Source organism: Lynx rufus, unplaced genomic scaffold (assembly GCF_022079265.1).
Source record: "Lynx rufus isolate CCGP_SWC_20201006 ecotype Redwood Valley unplaced genomic scaffold, mLynRuf1.p SCAF_16, whole genome shotgun sequence".
Taxonomy (NCBI): Eukaryota; Metazoa; Chordata; class Mammalia; order Carnivora; family Felidae; genus Lynx; species Lynx rufus.
Window position 1 is genome coordinate 39,013,194 of NW_025814830.1, and position 18,272 is coordinate 39,031,465.

The following is an 18,272-nucleotide window of genomic DNA, read 5'->3' on the forward strand; positions in this document are numbered from 1 at the left end:
TAATATATACAAAGACAGCAAAGATCATTAACCTTCCTCAGCTCATTGTTAAAAGTTCAAGGTTATCTATTCGTAAGTGAATTGTCTATTTTGCCTTAAGATGGCCTAGCTTATCAACACTATAGAAAAGTAGAACATATAAACATACAAATCATCAAACATACACATCATCTGTTTCAGATTTTAAAATAAACACTCAAGGAGCACTACTCTTGTAAACAAAATTTAAAAGGTGGCAAATAGTACATAAAATAATACCTAAAAAAGAACCATAAAACAATTTTGAATTCTAGGTAAAAATTATGCATGCTGAAGCAACTGGGGTGCAATGTATTGATACTTACAACATTTTGAAATGCATCAAAAAGCAATGTGGATTGATAAAGGGATAAATACATGGACATGTGATAAAACATATACAGCAAAATGTTAACTATAGAATCTAGGTGGTGACTATATAGTTCTTTCAACCTATCTAAATGTTTCAAAATTTGCATTAAAATGGTGGGGGGAAAAAGTGTTAAAGAGGTGGTTGTTTAAGAAAGGAAAAGCCCACTTCAACAAAACCTGCATCTCCTATTTTAATAGTTGAGGAAGGCAAATAAATGCATGCAACAAAGAAGGGGGTGGAGTTCTTTTATAATAAGCCTGGTCTAAATATTCATATATAAAGAAGAACAATTATATATGCCATATTTGAGGCTAGAAGAGTTAAAGGGGCCGTGAGAAAGATTACAAATTTTTAAATGGTGCCATGATTCACAGAACCAGAGGAAGAAAAGCCCATCTAATGAGCTAATCTAGGCTTTTGAGCCCTGGCCTTCTTAAACACGGCTAAGGCTGAACATGACAAACTGATGGTAACTAAGGTCCCCACCTAGACCAGAAAGCATAAACATGCAAGGACTCTTGATTTTACTTTCTGTTGTCCTTAAAGGTGACTAGCTGGTTGAGAGCTCAGTGTAAGTGTTCCTAGTGTATGGATTTGGGCTGCCAGAGAAAACCCACTAGCTCCTTGAAGCTGAGTCACAGTTCTGTTCTCCTCTTTTGTTATTAAGGGTAGGGTTTGACAGGGGCGCCTGGGTGGCTCTGTCGGTTAAGCGTCCGACTTTGGCTCAGGTCATGATCTCCTGGTTTGTGGGTTTGAGCTCCGTGTCAGGCTTTGTGCTGACAGCTCGGAGCCTGGAGCCTGCTTTGGAATCTGTGTCTCCCTCTCTCTCTGCCCCCAACCCACTCGCATTCTGTCTCTGTCTCTCAAAAATAAATAAATATTTTTAAAAATTAAAAAAAAAAAAAAAAGGATAGGCTTAGGGGTTGTGGAAGGGGGGATGGGCTAATTGGGTAAGGGGCATTAAGGAATCTACTCCTGAAATCACTGTTGCACTATATGCTAATTTGGATGTAGATTAAATAAAATAAAATAAAATTTAAAAAAGGCTTTGACAAGAGTGTATTGGCTCAAGAGCTTGCCTCCTTCTTACACATATATGTCCTATCCACAGGTGAGCTCTCAAGAGGTGCCCACTGAAGTGAAGGTAGGAGTTAAGGGTATGGCTGTTCTTTCTAGAGTTTTCTTCCCAAAGACTGCACAGGAGTTTGTTAGAACTATCCCAGTCTGGGAAGAGCCCTCGGTCATAGGCAAGCTTGAGGATCTGTAGTACTTGAAGGGCAAAAGGCTTCTTGTCAGACTGACTACAGGAAATGGGGTAGCCCTAGCATAATCATCTCTACCCCATTCCAAAGAGTATCTCTCTTTTCCACACTGATCCCTATTTCCCAAAGAAGCGCCTTCCAAATCAATTTCTAGAGCTAGAACTAGCCCATGATCTAAAGACAGGACTTCAACTCCCCACAGCCAAATTCCCCAACGGTTCAGATCTGGGGCTCCCTCCCTATCATGCCTCAGAGAGCTGCCTCCCACCCCCTACCCCAATCCTTCAGATCTGGACACCAGTTCATTCACACGGCCGTCACTGCCTGGCCTCAGTGTCAACAGCTCCAAGCACTGAGATATGAAGACCTTCACCTCTCCAAGAGGCACACCACCAACCCCTCAGACCTGAAGTTCCCCAAATCCTCAGAGCAGAACACTTCATCCCTCAAAACAGGAGCATTCTACCAGTTCCTCAGAGCCAGCCCCCACATCCTACAAAGTTGGGGCCATAACCTACCCACATCCCAGAGCTACGTCCCTAACCCCAAAGCTCTAATCCTCGACCGCAACGCCACCCTATCTGCTTTATTGTTTTTGGCGCCCCCGCCAGGGATGGCTCCATACCATAGTCGGGACTCCAGAGGCTGGCGGGCAGGCGCGTGACCTAGGCAATAACGGCCCGGAGGAGATCGGCCGCTCGCGCGGGGGGCGGGGCCTGGTAGGGGGCGGAGCCTGGCGCGCGCCAGCCTGTCTCGCGGGCGGAGACAGGTGAGAGGCGGGCAGGGATGGCGGAGCAGTGGGATCTGGACGAGGAAGGCGTCCGCCGCCTGGGGGCGCTGACCCTGGAGCAGCCCGGTAGGGCCAGGCTGGGAGGGCTTGTGCCGGGAGTTTGGGGTCTGAGGCTGAGGGGAGAAAACTGAGGTGGAAGCTGGGAAACCTGAAGTGGACGCGGGGGAAGGGTGGCGAAGGAACGGTCCCTGAGGCGGAGGAGAGGTTACTGAGGCAAAAGAGTTACACTAAGGTAGAGGTGAAGGAAGTAAATAACCCGAGTCTGGGGAGGAGGGCGAGAAATTGAAGGAGAGGAATGGAGTCTGAAGTGGAGAAGGAGAAACTAGATTAACGGGACACTGAGGCCAGGAACACAAAACTGGACAGAGTCTGAACTAGCGGAAGAAAACGGAGCCCCAAGAGGGGCATTGATGGGAAAAGGGACGTGCTGAGAAGCGACTTTGAGGTCGTGGTGCTCCTGAGGAGGCACGAAGGGAGTTCATTTTGGCATTTTCTGAAATTTCAGACCCAGGAGGGCTTTTCCTGTTTGGGGCAAAATGGAAAAGGGTGTTTCCTTCATCAACCCTTCTCTTCGTCCAGTCTCAGCCTCAAGAGCTTGGCCATTTGTTTAGTCCACTAGGATGCGTGGCACTCAGAAAGGGGCCTGTTGTGAAAGCAGTGGCAAGCCGCTCATCTTTCAGGGCGCTTATGGCAGTGCCCCAGCCTTGACTTCGTCCTGGAGGTGCAACTGGCTGAGTGACTGCAGACCCCACCTTTGACCTGGGGTCTAACTCACACAGATTGTTTTCTGAGTTTCTAGGAATAGAAATGTTGGGAAAGTTATCAGCATTCCTGCTTCAACTTTTATTCTTACTAAATTTACTGTGTCATTAACGCCAGGTCCTGAGTTAAACGCTTCCCCTCCCACCTCCTGCAATATTTAATCCCCATAACAAACCTATAAAGCAGATGCTGTTATTGTGCCTGTTTTACAGGTGGTTTAAAATTTAGGTTTAGACTTCTGCCCAAAGTTTCCCAGCCCAAAGTGACACAGCTGGGGTTTATTAACCCAGGACCCTTGAGTCCAGAGCCTGTGCTTTAACCATAACAAAAAGTTGCCCTTCTTGCTTCCTCTAGTACTTTTTATTTGTGGGGTATGACATAATTTGGTTTTATTTTATTTAAAACATATTAATTAGAGGCACCTGGGTGGCTCAGTGGGTTAAGCATGTGACTCTTGATTTCCTCCCAGGTCATGATCTCACCCTCATGAGATCAGCCCTGGGGGAGCACCACCTCCCCCCACCAACGCCAGGGGTGGAAGCTGCTTAGGATTTTCTCCCTCTCCCTCTGCCCCTTCTCTGCTTGTGCTGTCTCTCTTTCAAAAAATTTTTTTATTATTTAAAATTTATAAAAATTAGGGCATGCTAGTAACAAACATTACATGAGTGAACAAAGAGGGTATTAATCTTTCCTTCCTCTGGAAATCCCTCCACCCCAGCCAAAGGTAACTGTTTGGTGTGTGTATAAATAGACTCATGCAGATATTTCAGGTTTGGCTTTTCTTTTCCAAACTACTTTGAACTCCCCTATTTTACAAGTTAGGTAAGAAAAGCTTTATTGGTTTGATATGCTTCTGTATTTTTCTTGCCTTTAAAAAAAATATATTGATTCGGTTTTATTTGGTGGAGGGGCATGTACTTACATTCTCTAGCTAGAACAATATATGGCAGATTTTTTGTTATTTTGTTTTTGTTTGTTTCCTAGTTTTATTACAATCATTTGAATAACAGAATTGTGCTCATTCTGATAATTCAAACAATGCAAAAGTATCTAAAGTGAAAGAATATTATTCCCTCTCCCTCTTTCCATACCTTTTCCAATATTTATAGAAATGTATACATATAGGCATCTTTTTTTTTTTTTTTAAGGAATAAGAGCATCTATATTCTTTGGAAATTTGCTTTTTTAAAAACCTATCAACAAAACAGACATTTTTCAATTAAATTAATGTGTTGGTATATGCATTATAAAATTATGTGAGAAATCACAGTGGTCATCTTTGGAGAGAAAGGCTTTTACTTTTATTCTGTACTTTTCTGTACTGTTGGAATTTTCTGGCTACTCTTTCTTTTTAATGTCCAAAGGGATAATCTTGTGGTGCAGTTACAGATTGTGTTGTATGTTTGTTTTTTGGTATATTTCTCTGTCCTAAAAAAATTCCCATAAATGTTTAAGTTATCCTTTGTCATGCAGAAAGTTTCCATCTTAAGGTAATCAAGTTTATTTTTCCTTATGATTTGTGATTTTTGTGTCTTATTTATGAAGTTTTTCCCTACACTGATGAATAATTTTTTTTCTAAAAATTCTGCAGCTTTGCTCTTCACATTAAGTCTAATCTACCTGGAATTTATTTTTATATATGAGGTGTGACTTGGTATAATTGTATTTTTTTAATACTGATAGCCAGTTTCTCTGGAACCTATTTATAGTATCTCTGCTGTATTCCAAGTTCCTTTGTAAACATGGGTCTATTTCTAGGCTCTCTGTTCTGTTCCACTGTTTGTCTATTTCTACACCAATATCACCCTTTTGTAACTATCATGGCTTAGCAGTAGGTTTTGATTACACTTTACTTTCCTCTTTTCTCCTTCAAAGTCATGTAGGCTATTCTTGGTCCTTTATTCTCATTTAGAATTTTAGAATCAGCTTGTCAGTTTTCATGAAAACATTTTAAGCAGGGGTGTGTCCTGATCTAATACTTATTTTTAAAATATGACTCTCACCCATTAGAAGCCTGTTACAGTCGTCCAGATAAGAGATAATGAATAGCTTGGACTGGGAGGATGACAGTGGAGATAAAAAGAAATGGACAGAGTCAAGGTGTATTTTGTGGGTAGACCGGACAGGATTTACAAAAAAAATTGAATATGGAACACAAGGAAAGGGAAGATTCAAAAGTAACACTTAGCCTTGGCTTAAGTTATTGCTACATGGATGATGGTGCTATTTAGAGAGATCTCTCTAGAGAGCAAAGACTATGGGAAAGATTGGTTTGGGGAAGGGGAATCAAGAGTGCTGTTTTAAACATGTTAAGCTTAAAATACCAACTAGACATTCAAATGTGAGAATTTTAGTAGGCAATTGGATATACAAGTCTGGATCTCAGAGGAGAGAAGTCGGGGTTAGAGATGTAAATTTGGGGAGACATTAGCAAATAAATAAGTGGTATTTAAAGCAATGGGACTGGATGAACTCACCTAACCAGAGAATATGGGTGGAGAACAGAAGAAGGTTTAAGACTCATTTTGGGGCATTTCAGTGTTTAGAGGTTGAATAGAGAGGGAAGAACATGGTGTCTTGGAATTTAAGAAATGATAGTGCACCAAGGAAGTAATAGCTGTGCCAAATGCTATTGACAAGCTAAGAAAGCAGAGAAGTATCTGTTAGATTTGGCAACATGGAATTCATTGGTCACTTTAAGGGGGTTTCTGGAGAATGGGGAGGAAGGCCAGCCTGGGTTGGTATGAACAGGGAATGATAGGGATGCCTAAGTGGCTCAGTCAGTTGAGCGTCCAACTCTTGATTTAGGTTCCGGTTATGATCTGATTGAGCCCTGAGTTCATGGGATCGAGCCCTGAGTAGGGCTCTTCGCTGCTTGGGATTCTTTCTCTCCCTCTCTCTCTCTGCCCCTCCCCCTTTGTTCTCTTTGTCTCTCTCAAAATAAATAAGCTTTAAAAAAAAAGGGAATGATATGTGAGGGAGAAGAGAGAGTGAAGGTAAGAACCTTTCCTGAGAAATTTGGTTATAAAAGAGGACACAAAAGTAGAATATTAGTTGAGGGATATGATGTGGGATCAAGAACAAGTTTTTTAAAGGCACAATATACTAGAACATATTTGTATGCTGCTAATAATTATTTGGTAAAGAGAGAAAATATATAATTATATACTTTTTTGGCTTTAAAAAATAATTCCAGGGGCGCCTGGGTGGCGCAGTCGGTTAAGCGTCCGACTTCAGCCAGGTCACGATCTCGCGGTCCGTGAGTTCGAGCCCCGCGTCGGGCTCTGGGCTGATGGCTCAGAGCTTGGAGCCTGTTTCCGATTCTGTGTCTCCCTCTCTCTCTGCCCCTCCCCCATTCATGCTCTGTCTCTCTCTGTCGCAAAAATAAATAAACGTTGAAAAAAAAAAAAAATTTAAAAAATAATTCCATTAATTTATTATATAGGTAATATATTGTTTTAAGTTTATTCATTTTTGAGAGAGAGAGAGATGGGTAGGGGCAGAGAGAGAGAGAGAGAGAAAGAATCCCAAGAGAAAGAATCTGACGGTGCAGAGCCTGACTAGGGTTGTGATCCCACAAACCATGAGATCATGACCTCAGCCAAAATCAAGAGTTGGATGCTTAACTGACTAAGCCACACAGGCACCCCACCTCACTCCTATTTCTGCCCACCCCTAAGTCTGTCTTCTACGTGGATGATGAACAGGCTGAACTTCTAAGACATAGACATGATTAAGAGCTCCTTTCTTTCTCTTTACTATTATCTTTTTCAGAATGTCCTGTAGTTGTAGTCATTTATATGTAATTTCTGACAACCAGTAATCTTTTAAAAATTTTTTTTGAAAAATTTTATTTATTTTTTTAAGCTTATTTATTATTTGAGAAACAGATCATGTGTGTTAGTGGGGGAGGGGCAGAGAGAGAGAAAGACAGAGACAGACAGAATTCCACTACCAATGTGGAGCCCAACGTGGGGCTGAAACCCACAAACCATGGGACCATAACCTGAGCCAAAATCAAAAGTCGGACACTCAACCAACTGATTAAAAGTCTTTTAATTGAGATAATTGACATATACCATTATAAACTAGTCACCTTTTTCAGAATGTTATATAGTTGGAATCATACAAGTAACCTTTTCAGACTGGCTTCTTTCACTTAGCAATATGTATTTAAGGTACTTTCATGTATTTACATGGCTCAATGGATAGCTCATTTCTTTTTATTGCTGAATAATATTCCACTGTGTGGAGGTACCATAGTTTGTTTATCCATTTACTTAATGAAGGACTTCTTGGTCACTTCTAAGTTTGGGCAGTTATAAATAAAGCTACTATAAACATTCAGGTTTATGGATTTAAGCCTCTATGTATAGGTGCTATAAACATAGAGGGGTCTGTGTGGACATAAACTTTCAAGTCACTTGAGCAAGTATCAAGGCACATGATTGCTAGATCATTGGGTAAGCTGTGTTTTGCTTTATCAGACACTGCCAAGCTGTCTTCCAAAGTGGCTACACCTTTGCATTCCACCGGCAATGAATGAGAGTTCCTGTTAACGCATACTATGGTCTGAATATTTGTGTGCCCCCTCTCCATTTGTATGTGGAAATCCTAATGCCTAATGTGATGATATTAAGAGGTGGGGCCTTTCAGAGGTAATTGGGCCATGAGGGCACAGCCTTTATAAAAGAAATTGATGACCTTATAAAAGAGGCCAGAGAGAAAGCTCCCTTTCCCCCTTCCACCTAGTGAGGATACATGGCTAAGTAGGTAGTCTGCAACCTGGAAAAAGAGTTTCACCAGAACCCAACCATGCTGACACCCTGATCTTGGACTTTTAGACTCCAGAACTGTGAGAAATAAATGTTTGTTGTTTATAAGCCACTCTGTGGTATTTTGTTATAGCAGCCCAAACAGACAAAGACATCCCACATCCTCACCAACATTTGGCTGTCAGTGTTTTGGATTTGGGCCATTCTAATAAGTATATGGTTGTATCTCACTTTTAATTTGAAATTTCCTAATGACTTATAATGTTGAGTATATTTTTATATGTTTATTTGCCAGCTGAATATCTTCTCTGGTGAGGTTTCCAACTGTTTTGCCTATTTTTTAATTGAGTTTTTTGTTTCTTAATGTTGAGTTTTAAGAGTTCTTTGTATATTTTGGATATCAGTTCTTTCTCGATATGTGCTTTAGATATATTTTCTCCCACTCTGTATCTTGTCTTTTCATTATCTTAACAGTGTGTCAGTGTCTTTTGAAGAGCACAGGTTTTAAATTTTAATGAAGTCCCATGTTTCTCTTTCATGGGTCATGCTTTTAGTGTTGCATTTAAAAACTTATTGCCAAACCCAAGCTCACCTAGATTTTCTTTTGTGTTATCTTTTAGAAGTTTTATAGTTTTGTGTTTTACATTTAGGTCCATTTTGAGTTAATTATTGTGAAAGTGTCTAGATTCTTCTCCCTCCCCCTCTTCTTCCACCTCCTCCTCCTCCTCCATCTGTAGATGTCCAGTTACACTAGTGTTCTAGCACCATTTGTTGAAAGAATATCCTTTTTCCACTGAATTGGCTTTACTCCTTTGTCAAAGATCAGTTGACTGTATATGTGTAGGTCTATTTCTGGACTCTGTTCTGTCCATCAGTCCATTTGTCTTTTTTGCTTTCTTCCAACTCCACACTGTCTTGATTATTATAGCTCTACAGTAAGATTCGAAGTCAGATAGTACCAGTCTTCTGACTGTTTTCCTCCCTCAATGTTGTATTGAGTGTTCTGAGTCTTGCTTTTATACATAAATCTTAGAATCAGTTTGTTGATATTTTCAAAATAACTTGCTGGAATATTATTCCTTTTTATGACTAATATTCCCTTGTATGGATACACATACACACACACATACACACACACATATGCACACCCCACGTTTTGTTTATCCATTCATCCATTAATAGATATTTGGGTTGTTTCCACCTTTTGGCTATTGTGAATAAAGCTGTTTTGAATATGGGTGTATACATACCTGTTAGAGTTCTTGCTTTCAGTTCTTTTGGATATATACCCAGAAATAGAATTGTTTTAGTGTTTTGGTTTTTTTTTGCTCTAATCTTCATTTTTGAAATGACCTTTTATTATTGTTTGAATTCTATCTTTATTTTCAAATTTTCCTTTTCTTTCCAATAATTGTTCTGAATTTTTCTATTTCTAATTTACATTTTTCAGCAGTTTTTAAAACTTTTGGTTTCAGAATTCCTTTACACTCTTAAAAATATGAATTTCAAAGGGCTTTTGTTAATGTGGAGTATATCTACTTATATTTACTATATTTAAAATTGAAACTGAGAAAAAATTTAAATATCTATTTATTAATTCCTTAAAAGATAACCATAACATATCCATTGCATTAACATTACATTATATTAACATAAATAATGTTTTTGAAAAATAACTATATTTTCCAAAAAAAATAGAGTGGCATTCTTTTATATTCCTACAAATACCTTTAATGTCTTTAAAAAATTTTTTTCTATGTTTATTTATTTTTGAGAGCAAGAGAGAAAGAGCATGAACAGGGTAGAGGCAGAGAGAGAGGGAGACACATGTCCAAAGCAGGCTCCAGGCTGTGAGCTGTCAGCACAGAACCCGATGCGGGCTCTCAGACTGTGAGACCATGACCTGTGCTGAAGTCAGTCGCTTAACCAACTGAGCCACCCAGGCGCCCCATTATCTTTAATGTCTTTTTTTCTTTTTAAATTTTTTTAAAATTTACATCCAAATTAGTTAGCATATAGTGAAACAATGATTTCAGGAGTAGATTCCTTAATGCCCTTTACCCATTTAGCCCATCCCCCCACCCACAACCCCTCCAGCAACCCTCAGTTTGTTCTCCATATTTATGAGTCTCTTCTGTTTTGTCCCCCTCCCTGTTTTTGTATTATTTTTGTTTCCCTTCCCTTATGTTCATCTGTTTTGTCTCTTAAAGTCTTCATATGAGTGAAGTCATATGATTTTTGTCTTTCTCTGACTAATTTCACTTAGCATAGTATGTTTAATGTCTTAATTGAAGACGTCTAGATTCTCATATCTCCTTTATTAAATCTGTTATGATATGTTGTTTTGGTTGAAATATGTGTACACATTTTATTATTTTATTTATTTATTTTTTAGAGACTTTTTTTTTAATGTTTATTATTTTTGAGAGAGCCAGAGACAGAATGCGAGTGGGTTGGGGCAGAGAGAGAGGGAGACACAGAATCGGAAACAGGCTCCAGGCTCTGAGCTGTCAGCACAGAGCCCAACGCAGGGCTCGAACTCAACAAGCTGCAAGATCATGTCCTGAGCCGAATTCGGACGCTCAACCGACTGAGCCACCCAGGCCCCCCCCTTTTTTTTTGAAATATATGTACATATTTTAAGATTTTATTTTTAAGTAATCTCTATACCCAGTGGGGGCTTGAACTCACAACTCTGAGATCAAGAGTTGCATGCTCCACTGACTGAACCAGCCAGGCATCCCTAGTTGAAATATATTTTTTTAAAATGATGCATCACACAGATAAGCAGTTGGAAAAGGGAAGAGTATTTTATAGCCTTTTCAAGAGATTGTGGATATTCTTCTTTTATATGACATAAAAACTGGACAAATGGTAGTTTCTTAAAGTTTAGTTGTATGTAGAGTCTGAAACCATTGTCAGTGTACTTAGTACTCGTGCATTAAAATTCATCGGTAACATCTTGCATTTAACTGGATCTTTTACCCATGCGTGATTTTGTGACATCATGCATTGGTCATTTGAAAGATATTAACTCAATGAGTTATGTAGATCTTCCCAATGCTGACAAATTTCATTCTGTATAACATTTAAAAATCATGTTTGTTAATGTCATCAATCTCATTAGAAAGATCTTTCAGTGTTGGGAAGCTGTCAAGTTCATAGTGGCAGATACAAATTTTCCAAAATTCCCATTTCTGCTTGAAAACTCAAATGTTATAATTGACAACAATTACTGTCACTTGTTTTCCTGAAGTAACAACCTCACTTTGTTTTCAAGAAAATGTCTGCCAAATAGTCAAGTCTGAATAACCATCATATATCAAGTTTTTATTTTTTTCAAATAAAAATGGTATTCCATAAAAAAGTAGCTAGTTGGGGCGCCTGGGTGGCGCAGTCGGTTGGGCGTCCGACTTCAGCCAGGTCACGATCTCGCGGTCCGTGAGTTCGAGCCCCGCGTCGGGCTCTGGACTGATGGCTCAGAGCCTGGAGCCTGTGTCCGATTCTGTGTCTCCCTCTCTCTCTGCCCCTCGCCCGTTCATGCTTTGTCTCTCTCTGTCCCAAAAATAAATAAACGTTGAAAAAAAAAAATTAAAAAAAAAAAAAAGTAGCTAGTTAAGCTGGCATCTCAAAAATCACACAAATGTTTTCTCTCAGGGCATCCACCATACTTCAGTATGCAGCAGAAGTACTTCATGCATATTTCTAATTTAATCAGACAAATAAAAAGGACATGTACTCAAGATTCAAAAATTAATAAAGTTAACCATTTTTACTGCTTTTTAAAGGACATTCTTAAATGAAACTGGCTATTTTAAAAATCCATGGTAAAGAACACAGTGACTGTGAGTGAAGTTTGATGCCACTGCCTTGAGTCATCCTAAGGCCCCAGTACTGTTTCCTTTTGCACCATGAGTGAAACAGTGGAAAAGCTAATTAATATTTTAATATTATTATGCAAATAATTAAAAAAATACTTTTGATTTTGTGGACCCCTGTGTATGTGTCAGGGAACTTGAGGGATCCACACTGTGAGGTTTGCTACATTTTGTTTTGGTATCTTTTAACTTGTTTCAAAATATTAAGTTACAATTTTCATTTGTGTTGTAGCTTTCTGGAGTGTTTTCATTCTTTAAAGGATGTTATTCTTTTTTTTTCTTTTATTAACCTCATATAAAATTTGACTGTAATCTTTTTCTGTGGCTCTTTTAAGTAGTAAGTTTTCCTATACTTTTAGATAGTAAGGGTGGGCCAGAATAGCCTTTCCAGTTTCAGGGTTTTGGAGCTCCCTCTTCTGTTTTGTTCACAAAGTACTAAAAAATGGAGCTTTATGCTTCCTGTTATCTGCCATCTTTTCTTCTCTCCCAACTGGTATCTGAACCTTCTCTTTCCTTTGAACCTGTTGTCTCTGTCCCATTCAATGTGGATTCTACTCCCACTCTACTTCTCTTTCTCCCTGATGTGGGTCTTGTCTTGAAAGGGATCTTCACTTTATTACTTTTCAGATTTTATATGGTCCAGACTGTTCTAACACCTTAAAACCTTATTTCAGTGCAGTCCTCTGACATCTATCTACAAATTGGATCTTGCAATACCTCCTTCCGGCTTTGATTGGTATTGTATTTGGCCCACCACACTTGCCAGTGAGTTCCTATTGACAGTTTTGAGATTCTCCTCTTTTCAGTGCTGTTAGAAGTCTAGTTGACTTTCTTCCATACATATAAATATATAAATATATATGTATATACTTTAAAACAGTTACACACATACGTTTCCCTCACTTAATGTCTTGGAGATCTTCCATATGATCATCTACAAATTGACCTCATTCTTTTTAATGACTGCATAACAATAATTAACACATATATAACAATGGTCATGTATCAGGTACTATTCTAAATTTTGTATATATATTCATTTAATTATTACTGTTCACACCTTATTAGTTAAGTACTGTTATTATCCCCATTTTGCAGATAAGGAAACTGAAGTACAGAGAGATGAAGTGACTTGTACAAGGCCACAGATCTAGTACTTTGTTCATTGTATCAGTGTACTGTTATTTAGGACATTAAGTTCTACGCTTTTTTAAAAAATTTTTAATGTTTATTTATTTTTGAGAGAGAGAGGGACAGAGCGCAAGCCGGGGAGAGGCAGAGAGAGGGAGACACAGAATCCAAAGCAGACTCCAGGCTCTGAGCTGTCAGCACAGAGCCAGACGTGGGGCTTGAACTCATGAGCTGTGAGATCATGACCTGAGCCAAAGTCAGACACTTAACTGACTGAGCCACCCAGGGGCCCCTAAGTTCTACTCTTCTGCTGATAAATCCTGTGATAGTTTCCTTTTTCTTCTTTCTTTCTTTTTTTAAAAACTATTCTAAAACCTCTCTGGAATTGATACCTATGTGTATAAATTATATATCCTAGTGAAAATTTTTGAGTATTATCTGTAGGGCTAAATTCTAGCAGTAGGATTACTGAATTTCTTTTTAAATTTTGTTTTGAGAACTTTGGGAGACTTTTATTACATCCTTCAGGGTGAATAGAGAAACACAGGGGTTCTGTAAAACCAAGGTTTGATATCAATATATTAGGTGATAATGCTGCTTTTAAAAGGAAGATGAGGGGCGCCTGGGTGGCGCAGTCGGTTAAGCGTCCGACTTCAGCCAGGTCACGATCTCGCGGTCCGTGAGTTCGAGCCCCGCGTCAGGCTCTGGGCTGATGGCTCGGAGCCTGGAGCCTGTTTCCGATTCTGTGTCTCCCTCTCTCTCTGCCCCTCCCCCGTTCATGCTCTGTCTCTCTCTGTCCCAAAAATAAATAAACGTTGAAAAAAAAAATTAAAAAAAAAAAAGGAAGATGATCTTCTTAGAAGCTTTGAATGTAGGGCCTTTTACAAATGGGATATGGGAGGAAGCAAGGCCTATTTTCACTGACTGTTGTTTATATAAGCAGAGATCATAATATATCTACTGATGATCTCTTTTCAGAACTGGTGGAGTCTCTTTCATTGCAGGGATCTTATGCTGGAAAAATTCATTCCATTGGTGATGCCTTCAGAAATTTTAAAAACCTCCGATCCTTAGATTTATCAAGAAATTTGATCACTAGCCTGAAGGTAAGTTCTATATTCTATGACTAGTCAGTTCAGCCCTATCTATCTATCTATCTATCTATCTATCTATCTATCACTGTTTGTTTTGATGGGAAGAAATAAGAGATAGGTAATACCAGCCTGGGGAATATAGCATCTTCCTTTTAAATGTTTCCAAACTAAATTTTATTATTTACTGTAAAATTCATTTGACTCTATTCTATATTTGAATTTTTTAGAATAAAATATTGGGGAAAATTTCTTTTGTACTTAGGGAAAATTATATTAAATGATCACAGCGTAAGGCAATAGTACAAATTTTTTATGTGTGTAAAAAAATTACAAGAAGGACTTGTGAAAATACAGATTCTTAGTTCTTACTCTAAGAGAGATTCTGAGTTAGTGGGTCTGGGGTGGGCTCAGGATATACCCGGGGATTCTGATGATGTGGGTACATGGAGTACGCATGGAGAAACACTCGTCTGTATTGTTACTGGATTGTTACTGGTTGTTAGTAAATAATTTTTTCACAGAGGAAGAGGAAATGGTGGTATTGAAAACAAAGAAAAATGTCTGGATCAGGGGATGGTAGAAGAGAGCAGGACAGGAAAGTAGGGTGAGAGCAGGCTTGAGCAGAGTGTGTGAGGATTAGCAAATACACTAAGAGCTCTACAAACATCAGTGTGCACACACAGAAATGGAAGTTCTGTTTTCTTAGTGGTAGACCCCCAGATGGTGTTTCTTCCACATGTTCCCATTTTACCCAGTTTTGTGCTGGTCTTGATTAAGCCCTTCTTTTCGAGACTCAAGGTGAAGGACTCAACGGATGCTATTCAGGATTAGTTAATGATCTCCTGGATTATTCCACCCATTTTGTGCTTTTTAGGGGATACTTGTTCAACAATACAAGCCAGACCCAATCTCAAGGTCTAAATGAAGGGTCCTAAAAGAGGAAATCCAAGCAGGATTTCCAACTAGGATTCTAAAAATAGAAACTGCAAGTTAAACTAGGTCTTTAGACTATTTGGTAGCAGCCATTTGTATTTGGCCCATCAGTTTCAGAAAACATTAATTCAGAGTTGTTTAAGTCTCCTCTTTTCACATGTATGTATGTTAATTTTCAAGCTAAAAAATTGAATGAACATTGCCATTATTTGTTTTTATACTCACTTTCTTTTCGCTTCTGTAACTTGGACAAAAAGCTATTGCGAAGATTAATCAAATTAGCATGTGTACACTGCTTGGCATATAGGAAGCACTTGGTAAATGTTTTCTACATTCTTTTCATCTATGACTTATCTGCATATATTTATCTCTAGCAGTTCTGAATGGTTTTGCTTAATTTTCTCAGGGGGTAAATGTTTTGTGGTTATTTCTAGTGTAACTTTGGGGAATACATGAATTCATGCAAACAGGAAAAGTGAGAGGAGGATAGAAGACATTTCCTTGCCATTTACACATTTAAATAGAATCCTAATGGTGTATTGCCTGGAAAGTGTGGCCAAAGTCACTGACAACTATTCCTAACCAGTGACCCTTTCACAATGTAGAAGTTAGTGGAATTGAAAAAAGCCAGAAATAAATGCATCAAAGTATAAACAGTGTTTTATTCAGAAATGCTTTGAGTTTTCTAAATTTTTTTTGCAACAAAAAATGGTAATTTTAAATGAGAGGAGGACAAAAAACATATTTTATAAATACATGATGGAAAATAATTTTACCATTCTGAAATAGCTCTTAATGACAGAATTCCTTCTATAGTAAGCATTTTTACTACTAAAAGTATATGATTGTACATATATATATACATGTTTTGGATTACTGTCCTGAAATTTAGTGTTGGGCTAAAGCAGCTAACTAGCCAAATACATGAAAATTAAGCAATTGTTTTCAATAGATTTCAGCAAAGGAGGAAAATGTGACTTTTCTTCTCCAGTATCCCAGAGAAATGGAAGGGTAGGGTAATTCTGAAAGGAGAAACAAGGACAAGAAAGGTTCCAGACTGTTCCAGGAGGGAAGACTTAGAGATAGCATTCTTTTGTTTTCCATATAATCCCTTGACCCTAAACATGAGGCATTGAGATATAAGAACACAACAATACACACACACATTTAATTTTTTTTATTATGCCCTTCTCCTCCGGTGCTGTCTCTTTTGCCTATTTCCTTTCCTCCTGAAAATTGAGGTGCTTCTGGGGTCAGGTGAGTGGACGTGACAAAGGTGAGAGAAGGGCAAAAGTGACTCAGCCTAACTACCACTGGAAGGGAGAATTATCAGGGAGCAACAGAAGTAGAGAATTGACTGCAGATATTTCTATGTCAGACTTTGTAAGGAGGAAATGTATGATATCTATGAATTATTTAATATAGAGAACATCTAGTGCCCATGGGATACTTTGTTCTTATTCTCAGACATCTTACTTTTTTTCATAATGTTTATTTATTTTTGAAAGAGAGACAGAGCATGAGCAGGGGAGGGGCAGAGAGAGAGGGAGACACAGAACAGGCTCCAGGCTCTGAGCTGTGAGCACAGAGCCTGACGTGGGGCTCAAACTCACGAGCTGTGAGATCATGACCTCAGATGCTTAACCAACTGAGCCACCCAGGGACTCCTCGGGCATCTTAAATGGGAGTTTCAACCCTGCCTTTCTCATGGGTGACCCAGGTAACATGTTTAAGGATCGAAGTAATAGATATATTTCCATCTGTATCTATGAGATTCCTAGTCCTTACCAATGTGCAGTTTCATAATGTGGTCTTTTCCTTGCAGGGCATCCAGTATTTATGTTCACTCCAAGACCTGAATTTATATTATAACAACATTCCTTCATTAGTGGAGGTGTCCCGCCTACAGTCTTTACCCTTCCTCAAAGAACTAGATTTGAGACTCAATCCTGTTGTCAGGAAAGATACAGATTATAGGCTCTTTGCTGTGTACACGCTACAAACTCTGGAGAAACTGGGTGAGACCCTCCTCCCCTGTTCCTTGTCCCTGAATTTACATTAAACCAGCTGCCTCCTAACTTTTTGGGTGTTGGCCCAGAGTGTGCACTGGCAGGATATATTTGTTTATTAGTCAATATTTATGTAACTCTTTTGTGTTGGCAGGATGTATGGCAAGTCCTTTTTTTATTGAATGACAATCTATGATTTTTATCAGTTACTTCCAGCTTTAGTTTTCTTCAGTTGATGGTTTCACCACCACTTCCTCTCCAACAAAGAGTTTCCAGTTGAGATTTATTTTTCCAGGTGCCCCAAATTTGCAACTATATTAGCAATAGAAAATGAATACGACTCTCTGGGGCTTAGTTGGTAAGGAATAATAATTATTCTTTCAAATGAGGTAGTCCACATTTCTTTATAATTTTATTGTTGAAATTGAAATATACATTTCTTAATGATACAAACTTGGATTTCACATGCCCCTAGGAAAGTTATTATAGGGAAACTAAATAATGTCTGTCAGAAACAGTGTAACTTTTGACATTAATATTAGGTCTTTTGGATTGTTTGCTGCAGTAAATTACTCTCCTGTAGGGGTAATTACACCTATGTGGCAGTTGTTGCTATGGCATCCCTGTGGTCTCCCTGAGTTACTACTTGCTCCAGTGACAACATAATAGCAGTATTTTGTGACCTGTCTCTAACAAAAGAATATGAGACTGATCTTTAGTTTTTACTCTGTGAATATGTTTTTCTGACTTACTGCTGTTTACTCCAAAAAAGAAACATGCTCAGACCACGCTTTTTGCCTCCAGATGACCGAGCAGTGCGAGCAAGTGAGAGAAAAGCTGCCAAGCTGCATTTTAGTCAGTTGGGCAACAGTGAAAATTTTCTTTTAGAGGTGGAAAAAAGGTAAGACAATCCTTTACAAAAAAAGTTTTAGTTTGGTTCTGGACATAGCAGTGAATTACTGCTTAATGTCTTCACTTTCCAGTAGAAATCTCCACAAGTTTTAAGAATCCTCAGATCAGGAATAAAAGTATCTATTCAATATATTGAGATTTATCTAGGACGAGAATCTGGCCCTCAGGGGGAGCATTTCTGCTTTGTTGAACCATTGCGTCTGCTTTGGATATGATTGTTGAAAATTCTCTAGAGCTGCTGTTCAAAGCTTATAGATAGGGATACCATGAAATGACTTATAAATGCTTACCAAATCTTTCTTGGAGTTATAAATCAGTACATGGTCTTTTCCTAT

The 18,272-nt window shown here is 38.7% G+C and overlaps 1 protein-coding gene across 1 annotated transcript in view; it reads left to right on the top strand.

Annotated features, from left to right (window-relative positions):
- The first annotated feature begins 2,439 nt into the window (after nucleotides 1-2,439).
- LRRC36 (leucine rich repeat containing 36) overlaps nucleotides 2,440-18,272 on the top strand; it is a 54,862-nt gene continuing 39,029 nt past the window's right edge. Inside the window, exons 1-4 of the mRNA XM_047077405.1 lie at nucleotides 2,440-2,509; nucleotides 13,968-14,095; nucleotides 16,842-17,034; nucleotides 17,830-17,926. Of these exons, the coding sequence (XP_046933361.1) occupies nucleotides 2,440-2,509; nucleotides 13,968-14,095; nucleotides 16,842-17,034; nucleotides 17,830-17,926 (488 nt within the window). The remainder of the gene's footprint in view (nucleotides 2,510-13,967; nucleotides 14,096-16,841; nucleotides 17,035-17,829; nucleotides 17,927-18,272) is intronic.